Source organism: Heterodontus francisci, chromosome 40 (assembly GCF_036365525.1).
Source record: "Heterodontus francisci isolate sHetFra1 chromosome 40, sHetFra1.hap1, whole genome shotgun sequence".
Taxonomy (NCBI): domain Eukaryota; kingdom Metazoa; phylum Chordata; class Chondrichthyes; order Heterodontiformes; family Heterodontidae; genus Heterodontus; species Heterodontus francisci.
In genome coordinates this window covers 20,392,187-20,417,274 of record NC_090410.1, presented here as the reverse complement: position 1 = coordinate 20,417,274, position 25,088 = coordinate 20,392,187, and the positions used below count along the sequence as shown (strand labels likewise).

At 46.0% G+C, this 25,088-nt stretch overlaps 1 protein-coding gene across 1 annotated transcript; it reads right to left on the bottom strand.

Moving 5' to 3' along the window:
• Positions 1–18,502: 18,502 nt before the first annotated feature.
• Positions 18,503–23,611, bottom strand: LOC137353180 (serine/arginine repetitive matrix protein 5-like). Its single transcript, XM_068019227.1, has 5 exons — positions 23,548–23,611; positions 22,327–22,406; positions 20,259–20,750; positions 19,342–20,142; positions 18,503–19,246 (listed from the first exon to the last, which is right to left on the bottom strand). The coding sequence occupies exons 1-5, from the start codon at positions 23,609–23,611 to the stop codon at positions 18,503–18,505; spliced, it is 2,181 nt and encodes a 726-aa protein (XP_067875328.1).
• Between the last annotated feature and the right edge of the window lie 1,477 nt (positions 23,612–25,088).

The window sequence follows — 25,088 nt, the reverse complement described above, 5'->3', positions numbered from 1 at the left end:
TGATGATGATTGTCATAAGGACCCAACAGGTCCGCTGATGTCCTTTGAGGAAGGAAACCTGCCGCCCTTTCTCGGTCTGGCCTGTAGGTGACTCCAGACTAACATGGTTGACTTATACTGCCCTCTGAAGTTGTATCAAACAAGGCAGCGAGGGATGGACAATAAATGTTGGCCTTGTCAGCAAAGCCCACATCCCAAGGATGAATTTTAAAAACTACCGCAGTCTCAAAGTCCATCCCCTTTGACATCATTCTGTTGATGCTAAATTCCCAAAATTATTCCAGAAATGAAGAGGCCTTGACTGACCTATGTCTCTTTCTGATATTTTTCTGTTATAATATAGAGTCATAGAGTTATACAGCACAGAAACAGGCCCTTCGGCCCATCATGTCTGTGCTGGCCATCAAGCACCTATCTATTCGAATCCCATATTCGTGCAGTTGGCTCGTAGCCTTGTATGCTATGACATTTCAAGTGCTCATCTAAATACTTCTTAAATGTTGGGAGGGTTCCTGCTTCTACCACCCCTTCAGGCAGTGCATTCGAGATTCCAACCACCCTCTGGGTGAAAATTTTTTTCCTCAAGTCTGCTCTAAACCTCCTGCCCCTTATCTTAAATCTATGCCCCCTGGTTAGTGACCCTCCGCTAAGGGAAAATGTTTCTTCTTATCAATGCCCCTCATAATTTTGTATACCTCAATCATGTCCCCCCCTCAGCCTTCTCTGCTCTCAGGAAAACAACCCTAGCCTTTTCAGTCACTCTTCATAGCTGAACTGCTCCAGCCCAGGAAACATCCTGGTGAATCTCCTCTGCACCCTCTCCAGTGCAATCACATCCTTCCTATAGTTTGGTGCCCAGAACTGAACATAGTACTCCAGCTGTGGCCTAACGAGCGTTTTCAACAGCTCCATCATAACCTCCCTGCTCTTATATTCTATGCCTCAGCTAATAAAGGCAAGTATCCCATATGTCTTCCTAACCACCTTATCTACCTGTGCTGCTGCCTTTAGTGATCTATGGACAAGTACACAGAGGTCCCTCTGTACTTCCTAGGGTCCTACCATCCATTGTATATTCTCTTGCCTTGTTAGTCCTCCCAAAATGCATCACCTCACACTTCTCAGGATTAAATTCCATCTGCCACTGCTCCGGCCATCTTACCAGCCCGTCTATATCGTCCTGTAATCTAAGGCTTTCCTCCTTACTATTTACGACACCACCAATTTTCGTGTCATCTGCAAACTTACTTATCATACCTCCTATATTCACGTCTAAATCATTAATGTACACTACAAACAGCAAGGATCCCAGCACCGATCCCTGTGGTACACCACTGGTCACAGGCTTCCACTCACAAAAACAACCCTCAACCATTACCCTCTGCCTCCTGCCACTAAGCCAATTTTGGATCCAATTTGCCAAATTGCCCTAGATCCCATGGGCTCTAACCTTCTTAACCAATCTCCCATGCAGGACCTTATCAAAAGCCTTACTGAAGTCCTTGTAGACTACATGAACTGCTTTACCCTCATCCACAGATTTAGTCACCTTCTCAAAAAATTCAGTTGTTAGTTAGACATGATCTCCCCCTGGCAAAGCCATGCTGACTATCCCTGATTAATCCCTGCCTCTCCAAGTGGAGATTAATCCTGTCCCTCAGAATTTTTTTCCAATAGTTTCCCAACCACTGATGTTAGACTCACCCGCCTTTAATTACCTGATTTATCCCTGCTACCCTTCTTGAATAATGGTCCCAGATTCGCTGTCCTCCAGTCCTCTGGGACCTCTCCTGTGGCCAGAGAGGATTTGAAAATTTGTGTCAGAGCCCCTGCTATCTCCTCCCTTGCCTCGCATAACAGCCTTGGATTCATCTCATCTGGGCCTGGGGATTTATCCACTTTTAAGCCCGCTAAAACATCTAATACTTCTTCCCTATCAATGCTAATATGTTCAAGTATATCACAATCCCCCTGCCTGATCTCTACACCTACATCGTCTTTCTCCACAGTGAACACAGATGAAAAGTAATCTTTTAAAACCTCACCTATGTCCTCCGGCTCCACACACACATTGCCACTTTGGTCCTAATGGGCCCTTCTTTTTCCTTGGTTATCCTCTTGCCCTTAATGTACTTGTAAAATGCCTTAGGATTTTCCTTTATCTTGCCCGCCAAGGTTTTTTCATGTCCCTTCTTCGCTCTCCTAATTACTTTTTTAAGTATCCCCTACACTTTCTATACACCTCTAGTGCCTCCGCTGTTTCAGCACTCTGAATCTGCCAATGCCTCCTTTTTTTTCCTGATCCAGTCCTCTATATCTCTTGACATCCAGGGTTCCCTGGACTTGTTGGTCCTACCCTTCATTGTAACGGGTACATGTTGGCTCTGAACCCTCACTATTTCCTCTTTGAATGACTCCCACTGGTCTGATGTACACTTTCCTACAAGTAGATGCTCCCAGTCCACTTTGGCCACTTCCTGTTTTATCAGATTGAAATCGGCCTTCCCCCAATACAGTACTGTTATTTCCGGCTCGTCTTTGTCCTTTTCCATAACTACCTTAAATCTTACAGAGTTATGGTCACTATCCCCGAAATGCTCCCCCACTGACACTTCTACTACTTGTACTTGACCCCAGATCTTCAACCTCTTGCTCTGCCTTCCAGCCCTCCATACCTTTCCCCTTCACCCTGGATTACATAATAGTCTAAGATGTTTCCTTGGTAACAGTCCAAAATTCTGTTTAGGTCACGTTCAGCCAGACTCGCGATCTCGTGACATATTATATCTAGCACCACCCTGTAGCTAGCAACAACCCTGAGGTTATGTGTAACTCTACTAAGGGCTGCATGGTCTTTCTGTTCCCATGACTGGACGTGTAGTTGTGGTGAGCTGTATTTCAAGCTTACTTAATGTGAAACAACAGCAATGCTGATCCATGCACTGCTTCTCAGTGATTTTTATAACTCATTCTTGGGATGTGAGCCTCAAAGGCTAAGCCAGCATTTATTGCCCATCCCTAATTGTCCTTGACAACCGCTGGAGTCCATGTGGTGTTGTAAATACACCCACAGTGCATTCCTATGCTATTTCAAGAGCAGTTAAGAGTCAACCTCTCCCAATGGCTGGTGATGTATACATTGCTCAGCCTGTGCTCTAGATGGCTCTGTAGTTACTTGCTGAGTTACAAGCAGCTCAATCCCGTCCATTGTTGGGCCTCGGGCAAACAGCAATGCACGATAGATGAAGGGGGCCGAAGATGCCAATGAACTGAAATCATTGGGCAGCGATGAAGATGCCATGAGAAAAGAAACAAGCAGGAAAAATCAGTGTTGGGGGGGAGGCTGGTGAAAACAGCGATCTGATGTAACCCTCCCCAGTCTGCCTCCCAAAACCTGGTGATGGGAGTCTGAGATTCTATGTAATTTTGGTTGCAATTGTAGAAAACTGTATGTGAACCAAAATAAAATAAACCTGTGGGTACTGCATTGTGATGCTGTTTGCTGAGTAATTGGAACAAGACGGAATTGGCCGGTGTACTGGTTTACAGACTTGTCTTCCACCTCTGGAGTAGGGACGTTAGTTCCAGTTGAACATAATTCCAGAAGTTCTCATCACGTGATCTATCAGTCAAACAGCCTTTCCCCTCCTCCTCCAATATTTTTATAACTCATTAGTAGAACTGTTCAGAGAAAATTATGAACGAACAAACAGAAAATGCTGGGAATACTCTGCCGATCTGACAGCATCTCCAGAGAGAGAAATAGAGTTAATGATCTTTCATCAGAACTGGGAAAGGTTAGAAATAAGTAGATCAAATAGGGGAGGATGGAAAAAGAACAAATGGGAAAGACTGCCATTGGGTGGAAAACAGAAGACATTAAATGACAAAAGAGTTGGCGGTGCAAGGCCAAAGGGAGTGGTAATGGGACAAGAAAAGAAACAAAAGATATGTCTCGAAGTGGTGTGACTGGCAGAATGATGAACAGTTGCCATCTGAAAGCAAAAATAAGAGAAAAGCAAGATTAAGACCAAAACATGCAAAGAAAGGGAAATCAAATGGGGGCAGAGATTACAGTCAGAAATTGTTGAACTCACTGTTGAGTCTGGAAGGCTGTAAAGTGCCGAATCAAAAGATGAGATGCTGTTCATCGAGCTTCCATTGAGCTTCATTGGAACACTGCAGTAGGCCAAGGACAGAGAGGTCAGTGTGAGAGCAAGGTGGGGAATAAAAATAGGCGACTGGAAGCTCGAGGTCACACTTGTGGACTGAATGGAGGTGTTCTGCAAAGTCATCACCCAATCTGCCTTTGGTCTCCCCAGTGTAGAGCAGACCGCATTGTGAACAGCGAATAGCATATACTAAAATGACAGAAGTACTCATAAATCGCTGTCTCACCTGGAAGGAGTGTTTGGGGCCTCGGGACGGTGCGCTTGCATGAAAAGGGACCATGGGAAGAGGAAGGGGTGGGGGGTTGATAGAGGAGTGGACCAGGGTGTCGCAGAGGAAATGATCCCTTCAGAATGCTGAAAAGGGAAGGGAAGGGAAAATATATTTGATGGTGGCATCACGTTGGAGGTAGTGGAATGGCAGAGAATGATCCATTGAACACGAAGGCTGATGTGGTGGAAGATGTGGACTAAGGAAACCCTCTGATTCTGGGAGGGAGGGGAAGGGGTGAGAGTAGAAGTGTGGGAAATGGATCAGATATGGTCGACGGGCTTGTCAACCATGGTGAATCAGAAGCACTGGTGTGGAAGGTTGATTCATCAGAACAGATGCGATGGAGACAGAGAAGCTGGGAAATGGAGTCCTTGCAGGATGCAGGGTGTGAAGAAGTGTAGTCGAGGTAACTATGGGAGGCCGTGGGCTTATACTTGTTTCATCATGTCCCATTCCTGCTCCCTTTGGCTCTGCCCCACCAACTCTTTTGTCATTTAATGTCTCCCATCTTCTGCCCTATCACAGACTTCCCTTTTGTTCTATTTTCACCTTCCCCCATTTGACCTATTTAAAACCTGTTACATTTCCAACTTTTCCCAGTTCTGATGAAAAGTCACAGACCTGAAACGTTAACTCTGTTTCTCTCTCCACAGATGCTGCCTGACCTGATGAGTATTTCCAGCACTTTCTGTTTTAATTTCAGATTTCCAGCATATGCAGTATTTTTTTTGCATTAATTTTATTAACAATTTTTTTTCTCTCGGGGTGCTCCTTGCAGCAGTGGCCAGGAGATTAATCTTTAATTCCTGGAGGGTTGACCATCCTACTCAAGAGGCTTGTGGTTCAAATCCTGCCTAGACTGAGATAAAGGTTCCCTTTCCCTTTTGTCGTAGATGAACGAATTTGAACATTCAATCTAATTTCAGGTATCCACAACACAAGACAAACCCTGATTGGGACCTATGTTGACTGGATGTTAGAGATGCGACAATGTTACACACAACAACCATTTCTTTTAGCAGAATACTTGATTTAAAAAACAGGTGGCAAACATACTCTTGCCTCAGAGTCAGAAAGTCTTGGGTTCGAGTCCCACTCTAGGTAATCTAGGCTGACACTCCAGTAAGGGAGGGTCTGGCCAGGGCAGGCGTACAGGCTGCTAAATGGTAAATGTAGAACAGATGTCAGGAAAAGTCTCTTCACGCACTGAGTGGTCAATGCTGGAAATACTCAGCAAGTCTGGCAGTATCTGAGGAGAGAGAAACAAAGTTAACGGGCTGGATTTTACATCAGGCGGACGGGAGCTGGCCACTGACATAAAAGCTTCCGCCTAGCCTGGGGATCTGTCCCGTATTTTATGGGTCCCCGGGCTTTAATTGTTCTGAGGCGGGACTTCCACCCGCTTGAGGGAGGAAGTCTCGCCTCACTGAGTCCCAGCAGCATCACCGGGAGCCGTGGCCACTGCTGGGACTGCAGCCCAGCAGAGGACATGGAGCCAGGACTGCAGGTAAGTTTGGGTTGACTCGCCTGGGTTATCGGTTGGGCCCCAGCAAGGCAAGTGTGGTTGTTTGGGGGTAGGGGGGCGTCTTGGTCCTGGGGGTGGTTGGGTAAATAAGTTGCCTCAATTGGGCACCCCCCCCCACCGCGGGGCGCGGAGAGGCCAACGACTCACACCGGGCATCCTTTCCCAGCTCCAGGACACCCGTTTGCCATGGGTAAAATCCCTGTGAAGGCGGGCAAAGGCCCTTAAGTGGCCGTTAAGTAGCCACTTAAGGGCCTTGATTAGCCTGGGATGGGCAGCCTGTTTCTCGCCCCCGCCCTGCGTAAAGTGGGGCAGAGGTGGGAGCGGGCCGGGAAGGCCTCCTGGAGCCTCCTGCTCAATTTTACGCCACCCCCCGCACCCCCTGCCACCATCCGGCTCGCTGGGGTGGCATAAAACTCCGGCCAATGTTTCACGTCTAAAACCTTTCATCAGTTAGATTTTGCACATTCATCTTGTGAAAACAACCAATGAGATCTTAACTGCTATGCAAATCTGAACCATCCAATAAGAAGAGCAGAACACTTGCTGGAGGATCACAGGTCAGGCTTTAATGTTGCAGGCTATTTGGTTACTAAAACAAAGTAAAGTGCCAAGAAGGTTGCAAAGACTAGGAAGGAAGGTGAGTAGTAATTAGATGTGAGGCTGGATGAATAATCAGAATGTCCTCCGAGATCAAGTATGTTGCTGGTGTAGACCTTCTGGACATAGACATGAATAACAGCCACATGGGTGGGAGGGCCTGAAATGCAGCCCAAAATCAGTAAAATAAAGACACGCATTGTATCTTTAACATGCTTTAAGCATACTGCTTGGATTCAGATTAGGTACGGTCGTGTTTATGTTACTGGACTAATAATCCTGTGACTATGAGTTTCAATCCCACCACAGCTATTTGAGAATTTGAATTCAGTTTAAAAAAAAACCTGGAAGAAACACACACGTCTGGTATCAGTAAAGTGACCAAAAAGCTGTTGATTTGATCGTAAAACTCCAACTGGTTCGCTAATGTCCATTAGGGAAGGAAACCTGCCGTTCTCACCTGGTTTGGCCTATCTGTAACTCCGAGCCCACACCTATGCGATTGTGTGTTTGTGTGTCAGAAGGTGGAGTTGAATCAGCTGAGAAAAGTTGTTGACCCAAATGTTCCCTCGACCCCTAATATTTCCGCATCCATAAGAATTGGTGCAATTAAATGATATTGTCTATCCCGTGATCATGAATTGGACACATCCCGATCTGAGAAGATGGACAATCCAATGCTACATTGAAAAGGGCAGTTAGAATTTATCCCCATTTCTACAGATTATGAGTTTACTGCCTTCTGTTCTTTGCTATGTCCTGTGTTTAACGTCACATGTCAAAATCACATCAAGCTTTGATTCCCTCTGAAATTGGTCTTTAGATTTTGTTTTCTTAAAATCTGGGCCACAGCTTGAAAATGGATTTAACTGGGAATGGGTAGGTATCAAAATTTCAACGAAGTGAAGACAGAGAGAACAAAAGTTGTGTTTAGAATTTGAACTTGATCAAATTTATTGCTCAGAAACAGGCCATTCAATCCATGGGGCTTCTGCTGGTGTTTAAACTTCGCGCGAGTCTTCTCCCACTTTATCTCACCCTATCAACATATCCTTCTATTCTTTTCTCCCCCAAGCATTCATCTATCTTCCCTTGCATTGCATCTATGCTATTTGTCTCAACCACTCCCTGTGGTAGCAAGTTCCACATTCTCACTACTCTCCAGGAAAAGAAGTTTCTCTTGAATTCCTTACTGGATTTATTTGTAATTAACTGATATTTATGGCCCCTAGTTTTGGACTCCCCCCATAAGTGAAAATATCTGCTCTACATTGACCCTATCGAACACTTTCATCATTTTAAAGATCTCTATCATGTCACCTCAGTCTTTTTAAAGAAGCCTGGCCTATTCAGTCTTTCTCTGTTATTTACTTATTTCGCTGTTTCTATTGTTATCGTGTTAAGGTACATATATTTCAGCAATTATACTATTCTTGATGTCTGAGTAAATTGATCACTGTAGCTTTAGTGTTTATTTCAGCATCACAATGTCTGAATGTATCCACTTGTTTTAACGTGCTGCCCAGGGAGCTTGGAATTCCCTGGACCCTATGTTAGCCTCAGCAAATCTGCAACCATGTAACATTAAACAAAAAAATGTAAAGGTGAAAATACATGCAGGGTTAATTTACATTGAACAACCCCTATATTCCTACTTTTCTTTTATTCCTTTGAGTGGCTCGGTGGTTAGCACCGCAGCCTCACAGCTCCAGCGACCCGGGTTCAGTTCTGGGTACTGCCTGTGTGGAGTTTGCGAGTTCTCCCTGTGACTGCGTGAGTTTCCTCCGGGTGCTCCGGTTTCCTCCCACATGCCAAAGACTTGCAGGTTGATAGGTAAATTGGCCATTGTAAATTGCCCCTAGTGTAGGTAAGTGGTAGGAGAATGGTGGGGATGTGGTAGGGAATATGGGGGTAGGATTAGTATAAATGGGTGGTTGTTGGTCAGCACAGACTCAATGGGCCAAAGGGCCTGTTTCAGTGCTGTGTCTCTAAATAAATAAAATAGGAAATGTTGCAGGTTCTTTGTAAATCCACTTGGAATGGTAAAATATTCAATGTTAAAGCTTTTCTCCATACCTGATAAAGGCCAGCAGATTATATGAAAGAATTCAGTATTGACATTGAATCATAGAATCATACAGCATGGAGAAGGCCATTCCGCCCATTGTGTCTATGCCAGCTCTTGGAAAGAGCTATCAAATAGTCCCGCTCCCTTGCTCTTTCTCCATAGCTCTGCAACTTTTTCAAATATTTATCCAATTCCCTATCAAAAATTCATATTGAGTCTGTTTCCACTGACCTTTCAGGCAAAACATTCCAGATTATAAATAACCCACCGTGTACAAAAATTCTCATTCCGCAACCCCCCCCCCCCACCCCCCAACACAACCCCTGCAGATATTGCTAAAATTAAAACAACTCGTTCTTCAGGGGATCAACACCATTTAAATCAAATCAATTTTTAGTTCTGCTTAACACTTATTAACGTACACTGTTGAAGTAGTGAACTGTCCACCTCCTGTTCTTATTAACATTACACTGACTATTCAATGCCTGAACTCCTGCTTTGAGGATCTTATGCTGTGGGCAGAGTTCTGTGACTAGAATATCTGGCAGATTTGTCAAACATTTCAGTGGGAGATAACGTTTTGGATGTAGTAAAGTTACCAAGTGTCTATTGACCCAACCGTGTCAGCCAATGAGTTGGAGGCGGGGTGGGACTTGGAGTAGGACTCTCAGCCAATAAAGTCTATTTTACAGCAAACAAAGACTATTAACGCAGCAAACAGAGTCTGTTAAAACCGTGCAATACAGCAAACAGTCTACAGAATCTATTTTAAAAGAGTACAAAGATAACTCGATTAAAACTGCAGCCAGGTCTCCTGATAAAAAAACAGTGTGATTCCTCCTGCAAAATGCAGTGAGAGCAGGATAGTTACACAATACAAATCCCAGTCATTTACAGCAGTGCGGTGTGATTGATGGGGAAAATTACCCAATCGTCTCCATTCTGGCCAGGAATAGCGGTGTCATTATAGAGTGCAGCAAGGTTAATGGCTAACTGGAAGGATCGCCCAGATGGTCGAATTTTGATTTCAAATTTTTCTGCTTAATGAGATGAGAGTTTGAAGTGTTGGGAATGGAACAGTTTCCGATCACAGGCACCTATTCACAGCTCAGACTCTCAGAGAAAGTTTATAAATTGGGTTAGATGCAGAGTAAATCTCCTGCTTACTTTTCCATAGTGTCATGCCTCAAGCCTCCAGCTCTCTACTGCACAACGGTGACACATTCTACACTTCCCACACCTGCCATCATGGGCCCCTCCCTGTGGCAGTGGCAATGCAGGAGTGTATAGTGAGCCATGCCTGCTAGCAAAGAACGTCTCGTGTTTCCATAGCAGCTTTCATCACCTCAGGGCATCCCACAATGCTTTACAGCCAATGAAGAACTTTTTTGAATTGCAGTCACTGTTGCAATGTGGGAAACTCCTGGCAGCCAATTTGCACACAGCAAGATCCCACAAACAGCAAATGAGATAAACGATCAGACAATCTGTTTATCGTATTGGCTGCAGGATAAATATTAGCCAGGACGGCGGGGAGAACTCCCCTGATCTTTTGCGTCCGCACGAGAGGGTAGGTGGGGCCTCAGTTTGATGTCTCATCCAGAAGATGGCAGCCGTGAAATTCTGCTCCGTAGCACCTCTACCTTCGCCACGACGGGTGCTGTTTTGGAGCCAAAGTGGCGTCCACACCGCACGCGCACACCTCTAACAGAGCACGTGCCAGACACCATCTTGGTGAGGGCATTAACGCAGGTGTTAGCGGCATCCACCAGAAGTCTATACAGTGTAGGCAGATCGTGACGTCAGTCAGCGTGTGACACTGCCACTAATGCACTCTCTTAAACACACACAGCTGAACATGATTCCAGCAGCAGCTTCATTTAAAGGCACCATCATCCAACTGGCAAGTTTGTTGCTGACTAATCTCTCCTGGCTCTGTTTGAGTTTGTGGAAGTACCTGGTGTTTTGAGGAGTCGGTTACAGTTAATGAAGTCTGCAGGGAGTGGTGCTGCACTCGGAGAAGGCCTTGCTTGTGACTGCAAAGGTTCTGGGCAGACAACCTTCTCCCAGTCATGGGTGCAGCTTCAACAAAAGAGGCATATAGAGTGGAAACAGCAATGAAGAGGACAAGCTGCTCACAGAAGGAAGAGGAGAAGGGGAGAAGGGCTCTCAGCAAGAGGTCTTACCCACCCAGGGTCCTCCAAGAGGACTTCTCTTACCTCTACCTAAGCCAGGAGCAGTGTGTGTGGTGTCTGTGCTTTAAGAAGGTGCTCATAGATCTCTACAGCCTCGGAGCAGGGCAGAGACAGCACTCCCAGTGGCTGTGACCATGAATTTCTCCGTGTTGAGATCCTTCCTACACTGGAGCTGGTATGGAGTATCTCTCAGCTCACCAGCCACAGCTACATCAGAAAGGTGACGGAGGCTCGTCATGCCAGGAGAGGGGAGTTCACTGTGTTCTCTCTGAGGCAAAGGGTGCAAGTGGCTTTGCCTGGATAGCGGGCTTCCCCATGGTGTAGGGTGCTATCGACTGCACATACGTGGCTCTGCATCTGATGCATCTCAATGCTGAGATCTGCTGCAACTGTAGTGCAAGAGGAGGAAGAGGAGGAAGAGGAGCAGGAGGAAGGTAGAAGGAAGCCGGCACATTCCCATTCTGACTTGGCTGTCATTATCATCGCCTCATTTGACAATGGTTTCCATGGACACAACCCCAAATCCCCATTAAACATTCCCTCTGTTATGAACCATCACAGCATAAACCTGACAACAATACTGAAATAAAAGCCACCACAAAACTACCATTCCAACAGAGCATCCAATATTCCATATAAAAGTCAACTAATCACCCTTGTGCATTCCCTTAGTGCCTGTCTTGCGGGTGTCTTTGCCTGACCTCGTGTTCTTACCCAGTTCTACCCCAATGGCTGTGTCATGGCTGGTTGGAGGCTGCTGACTTCCACTGGGGGAATCTGCAGATGGTCTTGCAGGACGACCTTGAGCAACTCTGGGCATTAAAGGCCCAATTTTGGACTGCAGCAGCTCAGCATGGGCGGCAGCAGCTCTGGGCTGGTTGGATCGAGAGGCAACAGCAAGGGAACAGACAGAAGTGGCAGTATTGGAAGCACGAATGCTGTCATCCTGAGAGAGGACAAGCAGGTCCATGCTCCGTGGAGCCACTGCCACTCCTCAGCAATCCCAGTAATCTGCTGCCCGGACAGATTGCTGGATTGCTGTGAAACCCTGAAAGCCCCTTTGAGCACTGGTATCTGCAGCTATGTTGGCAGCAGTCTGAGCTTGTATGGGAACAAGCTGAGATCTCATGCCCTCAGTCTGAGCTTCCACTGCAACACTCAGACTTTGGGTGGCTTCTGCTTGTGCTGCAGTGGACTCTGAGACATCGGCCATCAGACGCTGCATCACGGTTGGGTCCACAAGTGTTGTCATAGAGTTGACCATCACTTCCACGCTGGAGAGGATGGGCTCCAAACTCTGTGCAAAGCCCTGTGCCAAGTTAATGCTGGACTCCTCCATGCTCCTTGACAGTGACCACAGGCTTTCTGGCAGTCTTCCTAAAGCACCAAGCATTTCTGTATGCAAATCCATCAGCCTTTCTCTGGACTCCATTGAAGTCCACATCTGAGTTTTCTGCAGCAGACATCGGGCAGGATTTAGTCCTGGCGATGGGGTTCTCGACCATCGGCAAAAGCATTCACAACATCCCCATGTTGCCCCCTCTGGGGAAGGCCGTCCGGATCAAGTGATCAGGCACTTCAGTGGACAGCAGTGGGCCTTCCCCGGGATCAAGGACCCCGGCGGTGGAAGTCCCGCCTGCTGAGAGCTGCCAGCCAATCGGAGGCTGGAAACTCTTTAACTGAGTAGCACCACCATGGAGGCAGTGGCGGCTGCTGGTAGAGCACTTACCCAAGACCCTGAACAGGTAAGTCTCAGCGGGAGGGGTTTCACAGGGTGGGTGTCGTGGGGGGAAAGAGGGTATAGGGGGATCGGCAGCAAGGGTTCCCCACCCCCGCCACCATCCCACCCGATTATATGGTCGCCCCGCCTCCAAACCCGACACGGGAGAGCCCATAAAATTCTCGTTACCATGTGACCTCGCTGTTCGGTGAGCTGGCACCTGTGCTATCCTTTCCCCACCCCCCCCCCCCGGCCCTGGCTGTGGGCCACTCATACTCACTGTCTCATCACATGCAGATCCCACCTTTCAAACTACCCTCAGCATCTGAGCTGCTGGCTTTGAGTGTGGGATCGAGTGATAGTGTTTCACCTTCATCGGCCTCGTGTTCCTCCTGTACTTCAGGCTCCCACATCAGTTGCTAACCAGGTGACAGTTCTTGGCTATCTGAAAGGATAAAAGCACAAGGGTTGTGTTGGGGGTTGAGGGAAGGCAGCAGGGAAAGCAAGAGGTGCATGTTTACACCATCTACAGAAGTGATTGTGGGATGAGAGGGGAGTGGAATGTGGGACAGAGGATTAGGCAGGAACATACCTTCATCCTCTATGGTTCCAGCCCCACCGATGACCATGATCTTAGTCATGGCCACACCCAACAATGGCCAGCACCATCTCCTCCATAACCTGTAGCCATGCCTGTCTCCCGCTGCTTAGGTGCTGCTGCCTCCAATTATCAGCCATCTTGTCCCGCAAGAGAGAAAGGAATGTGTCAGTGAGTCTGGTGCAATGTGTTGTGTGATAGCTGGCATAGCTGAATAGCTGATAGTGTGTGCAAGCTGTCAGACGTGGGTGTGAGGATTGCTGCAGTGCTAAGTGTATGAGGGTGAGGTGAGGCTATGAATGTCGGGAGTCAGTTGTGCTTGATGGAGACTGTTAGGAAGTAGGTGAAGGGGGAGGTTGGTGAATCAAGCAGTGTGGGAGGCTAGTGGCTCATCTGTAAGGATATGGCATGTGTAGGTGACCACTGGTGTAAGGTCATTGAACTTCTTTGCAGCACTGCATCCAGGTCCTCGGAAGTGTAGCATCAGGGTCTGCAAGGGTTAATGATTGAGATAGTGTCTCCCACCATGGCGATGAAAGAGATCACATGTGAGAGAGACTGGAGGGAGATGCAGCATGGCTTCAGAGGAGTCACACAGACTGGCGTGAAGTTATACATAGTTAGAATGTAATAAAGAGTTAATGTTGAAGGTACAAAAGACTCAGTAATCTCTCTAAACTTGAGTAACTAAGTAGATTAAGGTGGCAGCAGACAAACCAAACATACAACATGGTGGACGGCGATGGTTCTTACCACGCAACACCCAGAAGAAGAATTTGAAGAAATACTTTGAAGAAAGCTGACCTGAAAAAAGTGCCAAAACTGTGGAACTTGAGAAGAGGCTGTGAAAAAGCTCCAGAGCTGCTCCACGTGTGAAGGGGGGGGGGGGGCGGGGGCACGGAGAGTCGGGGAATCGGCTTGGAGAGGCATTCAGGCTGCATGACCAAGGCCTCCAGTGGAACATGCTCTCTGGTCTAATGCACCATTTCCACTCCTCCTTCTGCTTATAAACTTCTGCCACCTGCTTCAGCCAGAGGTGTGGGGTGGCATCGAGTAGTGCAGTAGTGCAGGCTAGCTTTAATTGATGCCAGCCTTGCGTGAACTTGGACCACCTACTGAGGCGTGGACACCATTTCAACACTCCCCCCTGCTCTCATGCTCACATCTCTGTCCTGGGATTGCTGGAGGAACAGCATCTCATTTACCGATTAGGCACGCTACAGCCTGCCGGACTGAACACTGAGTTCAATCATTTCAGAGCATGACGGGCCCCACTTTTTATTTTTAGTTATTTTATTTGTTGATTTTATTTTAGTTTAGTTTGTTTCTACTGTGCCTACCCACTGTGTTTTTTAATGTTTGTGCTTGGAGCCAGGGCTGTTCACTTTACAGTCAAGCCACTCAGCAGCACGTTTAGTGCTTGGTTGCTAATCACAGTCATTATCGTTAGCAGGCAGCATCAAGTTTGTGTGCTGTCGGCATTACTTTGAATGGGTGCGGGTTAATTGCACATCAAGATCCCACGCCCATATTCAGATTTTTAGCCCAGATCTCCGCCAGTGCAGTACTCCAAACGTTAGCTTAGATTTGCTTAAATTCCTAGAATGGGACTCTGAATGTACAACTTTCTAGCTCAGAGGCAAGAGAACAACCTGTGATACCTGAAGTTCTAGGAACTAGGCCATTGCTGACTGTTATCGCAGGTGAGACTTTAAGCAGTGGTTAGCACCGCAACCTCACAGCTACAGCGACCCGGGTTCGGTTCTGGGTACCGCCTGTGCAGCGTTTGCAAGTTCTCCCTGTGACTGTGGGTTTCCTCCAGGTGCTCTGGTTTCTTCCCACAGCCCAAGACTTACAGGTCGATGGGTAAATTGGCCATTGTAAATTGCCCCTAGTATAGGTAGGTGGTAGGGAAATTGAGGGAAGGTGGGGATGTGAGAGGGTAATGGGATTAATGTAGGATTAGTATAAATGGGTGGTTGATGGTTTGCACAGACTCAGTAGGCTGAAGGGCCTGTTTCAGTGCTGTATCTCTAAATAAATAACCCATGACAACATCCATCCCTAAGCTATGTGCTGAGTGTGTGTCTCAAAATGGTGTCTCCTTATATATGTCTGATGATTTCATCAGTGGCCTGATCTCTTAAAGGTGAAGTCGCCATCACATTACACCACATCCACCAATGGAATCCAATATAAAATTATGGTGAATAGATCCGTATAGGGAGTTCAAAATGGCCTCTATTAACTTCAGTGCACTGTGAGCTGGTGGTTTTCCATTGAGAAATGGGGGGAATACACATCTAAGTCCTTTCCTTTTGGGCCTCCTTATCTCGAGAGACAATGGATACGCGCCTGGAGGTGGTCAGTGGTTTGTGAAGCAGCGCCTGGAGTGGCTATAAAGGCCAATTCTGGAGTGACAGGCTCTTCCACAGGTGCTGCAGAGAAATTTGTTTGTTGGGGCTGTTGCACAGTTGGCTCTCCCCTTGCGCCTCTGTCTTTTTTCCTGCCAACTACTAAGTCTCTTCGACTCGCCACAATTTAGCCCTGTCTTTATGGCTGCCCGCCAGCTCTGGCGAATGCTGGCAACTGACTCCCACGACTTGTGATCAATGTCACACGATTTCATGTCGCGTTTGCAGACGTCTTTATAACGGAGACATGGACGGCCGGTGGGTCTGATACCAGTGGCGAGCTCGCTGTACAATGTGTCTTTGGGGATCCTGCCATCTTCCATGCGGCTCACATGGCCAAGCCATCTCAAGCGCCGCTGACTCAGTAGTGTGTATAAGCTGGGGATGTTGGCCGCTTCAAGGACTTCTGTGTTGGAGATATAGTCCTGCCACCTGATGCCAAGTATTCTCTGAAGGCAGCGAAGATGGAATGAATTGAGACGTCGCTCTTGGCTGGCATACGTTGTCCAGGCCTCGCTGCCGTAGAGCAAGGTACTGAGGACACAGGCCTGATACACTCGGACTTTTGTGTTCCGTGTCAGTGCGCCATTTTCCCACACTCTCTTGGCCAGTCTGGACATAGCAGTGGAAGCCTTACCCATGCGCTTGTTGATTTCTGCATCTAGAGACAGGTTACTGGTGATAGTTGAGCCTAGGTAGGTGAACTCTTGAACCACTTCCAGAGCGTGGTCGCCAATATTGATGGATGGAGCATTTCTGACATCCTGCCCCATGATGTTCGTTTTCTTGAGGCTGATGGTTAGGCCAAATTCATTGCAGGCAGACGCAAACCTGTCGATGAGACTCTGCAGGCATTCTTCAGTGTGAGATGTTAAAGCAGCATCGTCAGCAAAGAGGAGTTCTCTGATGAGGACTTTCCGTACTTTGGACTTCGCTCTTAGACGGGCAAGGTTGAACAACCTGCCCCCTGGTCTTGTGTGGAGGAAAATTCCTTCTTCAGAGGATTTGAACGCATGTGAAAGCAGCAGGGAGAAGAAAATCCCAAAAAGTGTGGGTGCGAGAACACAGCCCTGTTTCACACCACTCAGGATAGGAAAGGGCTCTGATGAGGAGCCACCATGTTGAATTGTGCCTTTCATATTGTCATGGAATGAGGTGATGATACTTAGTAGCTTTGGTGGACATCCGATCTTTTCTAGTAGTCTGAAGAGACCACGTCTGCTGACGAGGTCAAAGGCTTTGGTGAGATCAATGAAAGCAATGTAGAGGGGCATCTGTTGTTCACGGCATTTCTCCTGTATCTGACGAAGGGAGAACAGCATGTCAATAGTCGATCTCTCTGCACGAAAGCCACACCTAAGTAAGGATCACAAAAAGACACACACTCAACAGAAAGAGGAAAACATTGGGACAACCAACCAGAAGTAAATTATTACACTCGGAAACAAGGAGCATCAAAAATACACGAAGGTTAGAGAGAAAGGAAACGATGAGCTGGAATCTAACAGCTGCATAAAACCTAGCAGTTCAATTGCACAGAAAATGGTTTATTTTTTCCTCTCTCTGGAAGCCAATGTTTTTATTTTTTTATGGGATGTGGGCATTGTTGCCCATCACTAGTTGTCCTTGAACTGAGTGGCTTGCTGGACCCATTTTAGAAAGCAGTTAAGAGTCAACCACATTGCTGTGGGTCTGGAGTTACATGTAGGCCAGACCAGGTAAGGACAGCAGATTTCCTTCCCTAAAGGACATGAGTGAACCAGATGGTTTTTTCATGACAGCTTTATCACACCATTACTGAAACTAGCTTTTAATTTCAGTAATCAATTGAATTCATTAATTAATCGAATTTAAATTCCCTGCATTTTTAATTCTACAAACTGTCATGGTGGGCTTTGAACCTGTATCCTCAAAGAATTAGGCTATCCGTCTAAAGTACTAGTCTAGTGACACTACCACTAAACCACCATCACCCCCTGCCTAAGCAGTGACGATTCCACCAGGAGTCTTCCTTCATCTATTGACCTCACTCTCTCTTTTGACCTCCCACATCTCCACCATTGTTAATGCTGCTGGCAACGCTATGGATCTGAGTTACCAGGGGTCATAACGTTATCAGGTTTCAATTGGCGAACAGAACAAAAGGTACTGAAAATCTACAATTAAACCCTGATTTCAAAACTTCAATAAAATGACAGAGGATTCAAAGAAGGCAATTGGTGAACCATACTGGGAAGGGATGCATATAAATGCCATGTTTTTAAGAGTAAATTCAACCCATCTATGTTACTAAAGTAAGAAGAATGAATTGTGGTGGAAAGAAGCTAAGATAGCTAACTGGGTATGTACAAAGTTAAATAAGATGTAAACAAAAATGTTATTTTGAATTAAAAGTATATAATAACTTCCACAAGTTCCAGCCAGAATGGAGATGATTGTAATTTCCCCTGTCAATCACACCTGGAGATTGCAATCTGCAAGTGACTGGGTTTGATTTTACTCACATAATTTGTATTGTATAACTATCCTCCGCTCACTGTATTTTGCTGGAGAAATAATCCAGCTGTTGTCAGGAGACCCACTTTGCGAAAGTTTGGAGACTCTGTTTGCTGTAGTTTAGGTCATGAGTTATAGAAAGATACAGCACTGAAACAGGCCCTTTGGCCCACTGAGTCTGTGCTGACCATCAACCACCCATTTATATTAATCCCATTTTCCCTCAATTCTCCTACCTACACTAAGGGCAATTTTATTTATTAATTTTTTTTGCAAGGGCCAATTTACCTATCAACTCACAACTCCTTGGCATGTGGAAGGAAACCAGAGCACCTGGAAGAAATCCATGCAGTCACAGGGAGAACTTGCAAACTCCACATAAGCAGTACACAGAACCAAACCCAGGTTGCTGGAGCTGTGAGGCTGCAGTGCTAACAACTGCACCACTATGTCACGCTGGTTCTGGGACTCTGTTTGTTGTAGTTTGGGTCAGGAGTTCTGGGACTCTGTTTGCTGTAGTTTGGGTCATGAGTTCTGGGACTCTGTTTGCTGTAGTTTGGATCATGAGTTCTGGGACTCTGTTTGCTGTAGTTTGGATCATGAGTTCTGCGACTCTGTTTGCTGTAGTTTGGGTCATGAATTTGAAGTCTCTGTTTGCTGTAGTTTGGGTCATGAGTTTGAAGTCTCTGTTTTCTGTAGTTTGTATCACAAGTTCTGGGACTCTGTTTGCTGTAGTTTGGGTCATGAGTTTGAAGTCTCTGTTTTCTGTAGTTTGTATCACAAGTTTTGGGACTCTGTTTGCTGCAGTTTGGTTCATGAGTTCTGCGACTCTGCTTTCTGTAGTTTGGGACACGGGTTCCGGGACTCTGTTTGCTGTAGTTTGGGTCATGAGTTCCAGGACTCTGTTTGCTGTAGGTTGGGTCATGTGTTCCGGAACTCTGTTTGCTGTAGTTTGGGTCATGAGTTTGAAGTCTCTGTTTTCTGTAGTTTGTGTCACGAGTTCTGGGACTCTGTTTGCTGTAGTTTGGGTCATGAGTTTGAAGTCTCTGTTTGCTGTAGTTTGGGTTATGAGTTCTGGAACTCTGTTTGTTGTAGTTTGGATCATGAGTTCTCGGACTCAGTTTGTTGTAGTTTGGGTCATGAGTTCTGGAACTCTGTTTGTTGTAGTTTGGGTCATGAGTTCTGGAACTCTGTTTGTTGTAGTTTGGGTCATGAGTTCCGGGACTCTGTTTGCTGTAGTTTGGGTCATGAGTTTGAAGTCTCTGTTTGCTGTAGTTTGTGTCACAAGTTCTGGGACTCTGTTTTCTGTAGTTTGTGTCACGAGTTCCGGGACTCTGCTGTAGTTTGGGTCATGAGTTCTGGAACTCTGTTTGTTGTAGTTTGGTTCATGAGTTCTGGGACTCTGCTTTCTGTAGTTTGGGTCATGAGTTTGAAGTCTCTGTTTTCTGCAGTTTGGGTCACGAGTTCTGGGACTCTGTTTGCTGTAGTTTGGATCATGAGTTCCGGGACTCTGTTTGCTGTAGTTTGGGTCATGAGTTCTGGGACTCTGTTTGCTGTAGTTTGGGTCATGAGTTCCGGGAATCTGTTTGCTGTAGTTTGGGTCATGAGTTCCGGGACTCTGTTTGCTGTAGTTTGGGTCATGAGTTCCGGGAATCTGTTTGCTGTAGTTTGGGTCATGAGTTCTGGGACTCTGTTTGCTGTAGTTTGGGTCATGAGTTCTGGGACTCTGTTTGCTGTAGTTTGGGTCATGAGTTCTGGGACTCTGTTTGCTGTAATTTGGGTCATGAGTTCCGGGAATCTGTTTGCTGTAGTTTGGGTCATGAGTTCCGGGACTCTGTTTTCTGTAGTTTGGGTCATGAGTTCCAGGAGTCTGTTTGCTGTAGTTTGGGTCATACGTTCTGGGACTCTGTTTGCTGTAGTTTGTGTCATGAATTCTGGGACTCTGTTTGCTGTAGTTTGGGTCATAAGTTCTGGGACTCTGTTTGCTGTAGTTTGTGTCATGAGGTCTGGGACTCTGTTTGCTGTAGTTTGGGTCATGAGTTCCGGGAATCTGTTTGCTGTAGTTTGTGTCATGAGTTCCGGGACTCTGTTTGCTGTAGTTTGGGTCATGAGTTCTGGGACTCTGTTAGCTCTAGTTTGGGTCATGAGTTCCAGGACTCTGTTTGCTGTAGTTTGGGTCATAAGTTCTGGGACTCTGTTTGCTGTAGTTTGTGTCATGAATTCTGGGACTCTGTTTGCTGTAGTTTGGGTCATAAGTTCTGGGACTCTGTTTGCTGTAGTTTGTGTCATGAGTTCTGGGACTCTGTTTGCTGTAGTTTGGGTCATGAGTTCCGGGAATCTGTTTGCTGTAGTTTGGGTCATGAGTTCCGGGACTCTGTTTGCTGTAGTTTGGGTCATGAGTTCTGGGACTCTGTTTGCTGTAGTTTGGCTCATGAGTTCTGGGACTCTGTTTGCTGTAGTTTGGATCATGAGTTCCGGGAATCTGTTTGCTTTAGTTTGGGTCATGAGTTCTGGGACTCTGTTTGCTGTAGTTTGGGTCATGAGTTCTGGGACTCTGTTTGCTGTAGTTTGGATCATGAGTTCCGGGAATCTGTTTGCTTTAGTTTGGATCATGAGTTCCAGGACTCTACTGTAGTTTGGGTCATAAGTTCTGGGTCTCTGTTTGCTGTAGTTTGTGTCATGAGTTCTGGGACTCTGTTTGTGTAGTTTGCGTCATGAGTTCCGGGAATCTGTTTGCTGTAGTTTGGGTCATGAGTTCCGGGACTCTGTTTGCTGTAGTATGGGTCATGAGTTCCGGAAATCTGTTTGCTGTAGTTTGGGTCATGAGTTCCGGGACTCTGTTTGCTGTAGTTTGGGTCATGAGTTCCGGGACTCAACTGTAGTTTAGATTGTAAATTCGGACACTCTGCTGGGTCATGAGTTTGGAGATTTTGTTTCCTGTTGTTTGCATCATGACCAGAAGTCCTGCTCCTGCCTCCAACTCAATAGCTGAAACAATGAGGTTACTATTCACTTTGAAAAGTTAATGGAGAAAGGGTAACTGTGGTAATAATGAAGGAAGAAAAATCAGCTATATTAAGAGTCAGAGGATCAACAAAGACTGTATTCTGCCATTGAAAGAAGCTGAAGAACAAGTCAGGAAGGATTCTCACGGTATGACAGCGATACTGAAGAAGTATTTTGTATTAGTCTTTACACTAGAATTGGATGCTCAACTGACAGAATGAAGTGGTGTTTTCAACAGTAAAGTTGCTATTTTTAAAATAGATGAAGATATCACCTTAAATAGAAGAAGGAGTCTTAAAATAGATCAGCCAGCTGATATCCACCCAATGGTCTTTAAAGAAATGGGACAAGTGCTACGGGAGCTCCTTGCCTGTACCTGCAAGTCATAAAGAAGGCTAATGGAATGCTATCCTTTATGAGGAGAGGAATTGAAAATAAAAGTAAGGATGTTATGCTTCAGTTACACAGGGAATTGGTGAGACAATATCTCGAATACTGTGTGCAGTTTTGGTCTCCTTATTTAAGGAAGGATGTAAATGGGAGCTCAGAGGAGGTTTACTAGATTGATACCTGGAATGAGCGGGATGTCTTATGAGGAAAAGTTGGACAAACTGCGCTTGTTTTCACTGGAGTTCAGAAGAGTGAAGGGGAGACTTGACTGAAGTTTACAAGATCCTGACCGGTCTTGACAAGGTGGATGTGGAAAGGATGAGTCCAGAATTAGGAGGCATTGTTTTAAAATTAGGAGTTGCCCTTTTAGGACGGAGATGAGGAGAATTTTTTTCTCTCAAAGGGTTGTGCGACTTTGGAACTCTCTGCCTCAGAAGGTGGTGGAGGCAGGTAATTAAATATTTTTAAGACGGAGTTAGATCAATTCTTGTTAGGCAAGGGGATCAAAGGTTATCGGGGGTAGATCGGAGTGTGGAATTCGAGAAACTAACATTTCACCCATGATCTTATTGAAGCAGGCTCGAGGGGTCGAATGGCCTACTTCTGCTCCTAATTCGTATGTTCATATAACAACTCGCTGGAGTTGAGGAGTGCTCCCTCAGACTGGAAGGATGCTAACATAGTTACACCTATGATTTGAAAGAGTGATAAAGCTGAACCAGAAACTATAGACCAAATATATCATTATCTTGACTTCAGTCATGGGGAGGATGTTCTGAGGAATCATTAAGGATACTCTATATGACCACTTAGCTAGTGAAAGCCCCATCAGCAATACCCCACACAGCTTCCAGAAAAGAAGGTGGCATCTTACAAATGTGATTGAATTTTTTGAAGACGTCACCATGGTGAGGGTAACCCAGTTTCCATTGTCTACGTGGACTTTCAGAAGGCCTTTGATAAAGTACCTCACCTGAGGGTAGTTTACAAGATAGAACCTTCTAAAATTAGTGGTGGAATATTGAGAATTGGCTGAATGCCCACAGGCAGAATGTTATGAATGGATTAACTTGGAGGCCGGTTACCACTGTGTCCTGCAGGGATCGGTGTTAAGGCCATTGCTGTTTACTATTTTCCATGAACATCATGGGACAGGACATCAGAAATGCTCCATCCATCAATATCGGCGACCACGCTCTGGAAGTGGTTCAAGAGTTCACCTACCTAGGCTCAACTATCACCAGTAACCTGTCTCTCGATGCAGAAATCAACAAGCGCATGGGAAAGGCGTCCGCTGCTATGTCCAGACTGGCCAAGAGAGTGTGGGAAAATGGCGCACTGACACGGAACACAAAAGTCCGAGTGTATCAAGCCTATGTCCTCAGTACCTTGCTCTATGGCAGCGAGGCCTGGACAACGTATGTCAGCCAAGAGCGACATCTCAATTCATTCCATCTTCGCTGCCTCCAGAGAATCCTTGGCATCAGGTGGCAGGACCGTATTTCCAACACAGAAGTCCTAGAGGCGGCCAACATTCCCAGCATATACACCCTACTGAGCCAGCGGCGCTTGAGATGGCTTGGCCATGTGAGCCGCATGGAAGATGGCAGGATCCCCAAGGACACATTGCACAGCAAGCTCGTCACTGGTATCAGACCCACCGGCCGTCCATGTCTCCGCTTTAAAGACGTCTGCAAACGCGACATGAAGTCCTGTGACATTGATCACAAGTCGTGGGAGTCAGTTGCCAATGATCGCCAGAGCTGGCGGACAGCCATAAAGGCGGGGCTAACGTATGGCGAGTCGAAGAGACTTAGCAGTTGGCAGGAAAAAAGACTGAAGCGCAAGGAGAGAGCCAACTGTGTAACAACCCCGACAACCAATTTTATCTGCAGCGCCTGTGGAAGAGTCTGTCACTCTAGAATTGGCCTTTGTAGCCACTCCAGGCGCAGCTCCACAAACCACTGACCACCTCTATGCGCTTACCCATTGTCTCTTGAGACAAGGAGGCCAAAGAAGAAGAAAGAAGAAGAAGAATTTTCGATGATCTAGATGTAGGTGTTGGTGGAACAATCCGCTAGTTCAATGACCATACCAAGGGATGTGCGAAAGTTCGAGTGGTAGTGCATGCTTAACCACTCCTCAATGTGTTGGTGCATTGGGCCTGCGTTTGGCAAATAATGTTTAACATAGAGAACAACAACAACTTATATTTATAAAGCATCTTTAATGTAAAAACACATCCCAAGGAGCTTCACAGGGTCATTATAAAACAGAGTATGAGCTACAAAAGGAGATATTAGGTCAGATGACCAAAAGCGTGGTCAAAGAGGTAGGTTTTAAGGAGTGTCTTAAAGGAGGAAAGCGAGGTGGAGAGGCGGAGAGATGTGGAGAGGGAATTCCAGAGCTTGGGGCCTAGGCAACGGAAGGCACGGCCACCAATGGTGGAGCGATTAAAATCAGAAAAGTAGTGTTATGCAGGTCAAATGCTAAACATAAATAAAACCTACAGGGAACTGAATTTGTACCAGCAATGAATGAAAGAGATTTGGATGTTATAGTGTATCACTCTTTAAAAGAAGTCGAGCAAGAGCTGAGGAGAAATGTTTTTTATGCAGCGAGATATTGTGATCTGGAATGCACTGTCTAAAAGGGTGGTGGGTGTAATATTCAAAAGGGAAATGGAGAAATTTTCAGGGCTATGAGGAAAGAACAGGGGCAGTGGGACTAATCGATAGCTCTTCAAACAGCTGATACAGGCACAATGGGCTGAACAGCCTTCTGTGGCTTATGGTTCTTAGGATTTTTGCTAAGTGAAACAGGCTTCTAGTTTGCATTTACAGGACAATTCATCAAGAAATAAATGTTGTCCTTGTTAGACCTTAGTAAGAATATAATGTCTCCAAAAGGATGTAGAGGAGGACCACACGATTAATTCCCAGTTTGAAAGACTTTAGTTACCCAGGTAGGTTCAGACACCAGGGCCTGTATACTTTAGAAAAGTACAGACTTTGGGCCTATAAAATAATCAGGATTTATTCTAAAATAATGAAGGGACCAGATTGTGTTTCTGCGGATCATCTAGATAGGTTATGGAGGACCAGGAATTCCATTTGCAAGTTTTGTATGGTCGGAATTAGGTTAGATGCGAAGCAGATCTCCTTTGCCCAGGAAATATTAGACCTATAATAGATTTAAGGTAAGGTGCAGGAGGTTTAGAGGGGATTTGAGGAATACTTTTTTTCACCCAGAGGGTGGTTGGAACCTGGGACACACTGCCTGAAGAGGTGGTAGAGGCAGGAACCCTCACAACATTTAAGAAGTATTTAGATGAGCACTTGAAACACCATAGCACACAAGGCTACAGGCCAAGTGCCGGAAAATGGGATTAGAATAGTTAGGTGCTTGATGGCTGGCACAGACACAATGGGCCGAAGGTCCTGTTTCTGTGCTGTATAACTCTATGACGACTCTGTGACCTGTGGAACAGGCTGTCGCTCATGTGATCAATGCTGATTCACTGTATTCCTGCTTCTGGTCGGAGCACAGATCACATTGTAGATGAGGTGAGTGCTGTGTCAGCATCAAAATGGCCTCCTGGACTTGTTTTCATTGCCTAAAGATGTTGCAGAGGAA